At 31.4% G+C, this 5,585-nt stretch overlaps 1 protein-coding gene across 1 annotated transcript; it reads right to left on the reverse strand.

Moving 5' to 3' along the window:
• Positions 1-1,834: 1,834 nt before the first annotated feature.
• On the reverse strand, positions 1,835-5,188 carry LOC124941730 (AP-1 complex subunit sigma-2). The gene is made up of 6 exons (XM_047482079.1): positions 5,042-5,188; positions 4,255-4,346; positions 4,048-4,156; positions 3,921-3,956; positions 2,570-2,656; positions 1,835-2,165 (listed from the first exon to the last, which is right to left on the reverse strand). Exons 1-6 carry the CDS (start codon positions 5,171-5,173, stop codon positions 2,094-2,096), a joined length of 528 nt encoding a protein of 175 aa, XP_047338035.1. The 5' UTR covers positions 5,174-5,188; the 3' UTR covers positions 1,835-2,093.
• Positions 5,189-5,585: the final 397 nt, after the last annotated feature.

Consider the following 5,585-nt stretch of genomic DNA (forward strand, 5'->3'; position numbering starts at 1 on the left):
TGTTGGATTGCATATTTTCTTGTCAAAATGGTGGTCCTTCAACTTCAACTTCAACTTCAACTGGCAGATGTTGTGATAGTTAAAACAATACAAACTATAACATTTAAAGGAGGTTTTTAACATCATAAATGAATATCCGAATGAATTCGACAACAGATGAAAATATCATACTTAACAGATAAACGCATTCTACCTTGAATCAGTTCAAGCAAAATGCAGATTTATTTCAACAAACAAACAGACAATCTAAATAATCAATTACCTTCGGCAACGAGTGATGGCGGAGCAGCCTCTGGTATAATGATGTACATGTCCACGAGCTCTGTAACAGTTACGAGCTCTGTAACAGCAAAATGCAGATTTCATCGCTCGTTCGCTCTCTGCATGCACTGTGGATTCCGTCGCTCGCTCGCTTGCCTCAGTCGCCCAGTCGAGGTCGCCCAGGTCGTCGTCAATCGCTTGCACTGTGGATTTGTCTTCAAATCCCGATTTGGGAGAAGGGGTTCGACTGGCTTCGACGGGAGATCTCTTTGGTTTGTTTGGTTTTAAATCCTGATCGCTTGCACTGTGGTTATGTTAGATTAGATTTAGGTTAGGTTAAGTTTTAATTTAATTTGTTTTTAATTTAAAAAAAAGGTAAGGGTAAAATGGTCATTATTTAACAGTCAAAAGGTTTTTGACTAACAGTTTTGGACGACAGGGACTAACGGGTTCTATTATTTTGGTTCAGGGACCAAGTAGTCTAATATCCAAACCTTCATGACTATTCAGCATTTAACTCTATAATTTTTGATAAAATCAATAATAGTAAGATCATATATAAAATATAGTAATTAATGTTATGATTAACAAAAAAAAATTAATAAATATACAAACTTAATTTTTATGTCACACGGTAAGTGATATTAATTTTTTAAATTCAAACAAAATATATATTATATTTGTGTTTAATAAAAAATTATTTGAAATTATTAATATATTAATGTTTTTATATTTTATTTGTGGGTCTTGTGGATTCAATTCTTTGGGTAGTCCTTGTCTATATATCACAATCCCCACCCTTCACAGTCAAGACTCTGCCTCAAAAATACCACATTGTTTGCTTATGTGGTTCCCAATATTTTGTTTATTGTTTGGTTAAAAGATTCTCTTGAATAAATTAAATATAAAATAATGTTATTTTTTTATATATAAATTTAACTTCATTTGTTAATTATTATACAATTCCATAAATTATAAATCAAAGATAAGCAAAATTACCCATTTATCCATAATTAATTAATTATGTTACTTTTTTGTTTTTGTTAAAAAAAATACTTTTGAGTATAAAAAATAAATATTCACACACTACATAAATATTCAGTCATTGTTAGTTGGATATTGAGTGAACCTATTACATTTTCAATCTTCAAAAGAAGCGTCTTTGTCTTCGATGTAAGTATAATTGGAATCGGATCCACAGAGTTAATTGTTCTCAATAACCTACGAGTTTATAACTAACAGTAATATATATATATATATATATATATTTATGAAATGTTTTGTCAACATTTTTTAACTTCTCAAAAACATTACCCAAATTATTGAAAAAGTAAGAAAAACAACTCACCACAAAATATAAATGTCAAAAAAGAGTTACTCCTAACAAGAAAAATATAATGAGAAAAATCCTCCCAAAAAATTAATAAATTATAAATATAAAAATCACTTTTAACTAAACTAATTTATAATATAAATAATGTAATGAACTAAATATTTATCTATACATATAGTGACATTATAAATATAATTTATTTTGTCAACCACATATCAAACCGAAATAAACACTAAAAAAAAACAGAACAATTCAAATTGGATACATCAAGGGAGGATTAAATTGAGCATACCTAGGTACTACAACAACAAAACTATTTCATTTCAGTTAAAAACATCCAACAAGAAGCAATGATGAGGCAAAACGTTGTTTAATAATATGAACAAAAGCTAGAACAGAAGAACAATAATGCAAAATATTCCATTCAATTAATATACTATAGAAACACCATTTTAGGTCATTCCCAGATGATCATATTAACCCAATAATCGTTGAGCAATCATTTGGTCGCCTGAGCGATTATATTGCTAATCGAACTCGCCTGTTCTTTTGCAGCTTCCACCAATGAATCCTGAAAATAATAACACTTAGATTTTTGTTTGTTTCTGTATCAGGATCCAAACGATAAACTACCTAATAATTTTTTTGTATCCAGATGTTCCCAAATGGGATCAAACCGTCAATTTTTTGAAATCTAGCCTTTAACTATGAACCCAATTTTGATCGTGATTCTTTTCCAATCAAACTATCAGCTACATAGAACCCTCATACAGAAAAACAAGTCAAAACTTCATTTCCCTCAATAGGGGCTGATGGTTTAAAAGGAAAAATCCCATTAATTATCGCTAAGAAAAGGTTCATATCAAAAAAATTGATGGTTCAAAAGGCGCTTACACATAAACAACCAATAGCTTAAGGGTGAATTTCAAAATTGACGTCTACTATAAGGGCTTATTCACGGCGGTAGAACATTACCTGCGCAGCTATAAGGCGAGCAACCGTCTTCTTGCTGCTCTCTTGAAGTTCACCCGCTATCAAAAGTTCATCTAGTATATAATAAGCCTGAAAAGTTTCAAACAATATACTTAGGGTTTGTTTGATGTGGATTATTGGGATTTAAATTCAAATAAATCACATTCACATAGCACTTTCTTCTTCGATTAAATTATCAACTAAAATACAAAAATATCATTTATTCTTTATAATATTTTAAAATATTAAATACAAAGGATATTATAGTCCTTTAACCTAAATAAACTAAAATAATTTATTCTTTCATCAACAAGTTTTATTTCAACAAAAAATAAAACTACATCAAACAAGACCTTAATAGATATAGTATTTAAGTTAATCAATATGGAAGACAAACATAGTTAATCAGCAAGACAAGATAAATAGCATGTGCAATATAATCCTTTGAGTAGGATTTAGGAAGACTCGTTTCTTTCCAAGGTCAAACATCTAAAAATTAGTGGGAAAGACAATTACTGTCCATAAACATCAGAAACAACATTTTTGGTCGTTTTACACAACATTAATAACCGTTTTCAAATCTCATTGCACTCAAGTTAGCTTAACAAAATTCAGCTCCCATTGTGGGGTATGGAGCACTTTCTTAGGCCATGTTTGATATGGGGTTGTTTAAACAGCCAAGTGGTTATTTCCAAAAAAAAACTTGTTTGATGTAAGTTATAGAGAATCTGGTTATTTGGGTAAAAAGACATAGGGTATTTTGCTTGATGATTTGAATTATTTCACATGGTAGTACATATAGTAGTATAACCGTTTTAATTCCAAGAAGGCCAGCTGGCTAGTAGCGGTAAGAGTTGATTTCATTCTTACTAATAAGACAATTGATGACGTAGAGAAACAGTTACGGGCTGGCGGTTATTTGCTGGTTCATAAAAGGGGATGAGAAGGAACAATTAGGGCATGGTGAAATTAAGAAGATCACATAGTCTCTCCGATCTCTATCCATGGCATTCATTCTTAATTGTTGAATCCATTACTTACAAAATATGTGAGTGATGAGTAGATTGTTGATTAGATAGTGGAGGTTATTTGAAAATAATCCCAAACAACACACAATCAAACATGGCCTTAGTGACTTCCATATTTGGTTCTTCAAATTTTTATCTGCACTATGACCTTTTCTACTAGGAAATTTAACTAGCCAACACAAAAGACACCATTAAGTTACTTAGATGGTGCCAAAACTTGAAGAAATGCTTGAGGATGAATCAAATCACTTTAATAAGCTCTCTCAAGAGGCATTTGCTGCAGTTATTAAATGGATACTGAAGAAACGTTATTGAAAAGAAATTACCTTGTGAAAATTAAAGATCAAATCCAGCTCACAAACCTAAGAATGAAGAGAAGAAAAAGCTATTAGTGTCAATTAAGCATATGGATTATTTTGTAACTTCTGTTACTACCAAGGTTAAAATACTCACACTTCCAAAATAGCGATCCAGTATTTCAACAAAATGATGAATTATCTCAAGGGTCTCCAATTCATTGTCATCCTGGTTGATACACATGCAGAAGTACAGGCTAGCATATCTACAGACAAATACATAATAATTGTCAACAGAATAAATTCAACAGCAAGCATGTTATTGAAATAAACACCAACTTCTGAATTAGAAGCTCTAGTGCACCTCTTGTAAACCACCTTGAAACCTCTCCACTCCACAAAGTTGCATAGCTTGGGACCTCGTGTGAGAATTGAACCACTGAGCTCTCTGATGACCTATGAACATTATATTTTTTACAAATATAAGACATGTATAATTATGTGGGCAAGTATATTATTTAGACATGATAATCTCCGTCATTGGTTTGTTACTTAGACAGAGAACTTGTTTTGATTTGATGGAGAGAGATAGGAATGTGAAGATCTTTTGTTACATCAATGTTTTATTTATAATGATCATAAATTCATAATCTCCATTCTTGGAAGTTATCTGTTCTCTTCCCTTTCCCCTATTTCTGTCTTTGAAATAAGTCGCTTTTGCGACATGTCGCAGTTCGTGACACTTGATTATACAAACTTTAACTTTTAAAAAATCTACAGTAGTTAGACATGATATAATCACAGGATCGGTTAATGCCTCCTGAGTAAGATGTTATAGATGTGAAGTCATCAGTCAAGTAAACAATAGCTGCAGTACCTTTTAGCTAGTTATGATTCACGCGTACTAAAAAACAAATAAGTGTGCCCTTCAAGGTGAGTGAGAAAGAAAGTGTTTACACTTTACACTACAAGATTTATAGGTGAGAAACTTCCAAAGTAAATAAAAAGAGAATGAGTTTTTCTCACTGGATCAAACATGTTATGTTATGGCGAATAAAACACACTGGGGATGCAACATAATATTGATATTGAAGGTTATACAAGATAAAGTAATAAAATGAATCAATTAGAACCTCGAAAAATGAATATACCTTAGTTCTTTCTTTCTGAGCATAAGGAGAATACCATTTGGTCAGCCTCACCTTCCCTTGCCGGCTAATGAGAAGCACAAAATGGATCTGGTACAAACTCAAAACCGTGTTAGTAAAATCCACATATAACATAAAAGAACATCATAAAGCTACAGGTCTCAAAGCCTTTCCTCTCAACAAACACAGAATCTTATGAAGATATACCATATATTCTGATTGATCCAATTCTGTTACACATACCATTGTTTCTTCAGTTCAACAGTCAAATTTTACCCTTCTTATAGCCTTACACAATATTAAATCAATAAATCTTACTATCTTAAAGAAGCAAAACGCTTATACAGATTGCAGAATGAAAAGAAAATCCTCTCTTATCAACATGATGCAAATTCCTCATGAAAATCTTACAGTAACTAAACGGAAATATCATATTGATGAAACAGAGACATGGAATATATAAACGATTAAATCAGATCAAAGAAAATTCACTAGTAGTTCAAGTTAACGCTTTCAATCACAAAAGATCAAACGTTTAATCAATAAT

This window comes from Impatiens glandulifera, chromosome 6 (genome assembly GCF_907164915.1).
Source record: "Impatiens glandulifera chromosome 6, dImpGla2.1, whole genome shotgun sequence".
Lineage (NCBI taxonomy): Eukaryota > Viridiplantae > Streptophyta > Magnoliopsida > Ericales > Balsaminaceae > Impatiens > Impatiens glandulifera.

What these genes read in the sequence shown, in the direction of transcription:
- LOC124941730 (XM_047482079.1), bottom strand. Translation starts at nt 5,173, where the DNA reads ATGTTATATGTGGATTTTACTAACACGGTTTTGAGTTTGTACCAGATC. An exon ending in CTCAGAAAGAAAGAACTAAG is followed by an intron (nt 4,347 to 5,041) that starts GTATATTCATTT and finishes TAATGTTCATAG; the next exon opens with GTCATCAGAGAGCTCAGTGG. An exon ending in TGATCTTTAATTTTCACAAG is followed by an intron (nt 2,657 to 3,920) that starts GTAATTTCTTTT and finishes GAAACTTTTCAG; the next exon opens with GCTTATTATATACTAGATGA.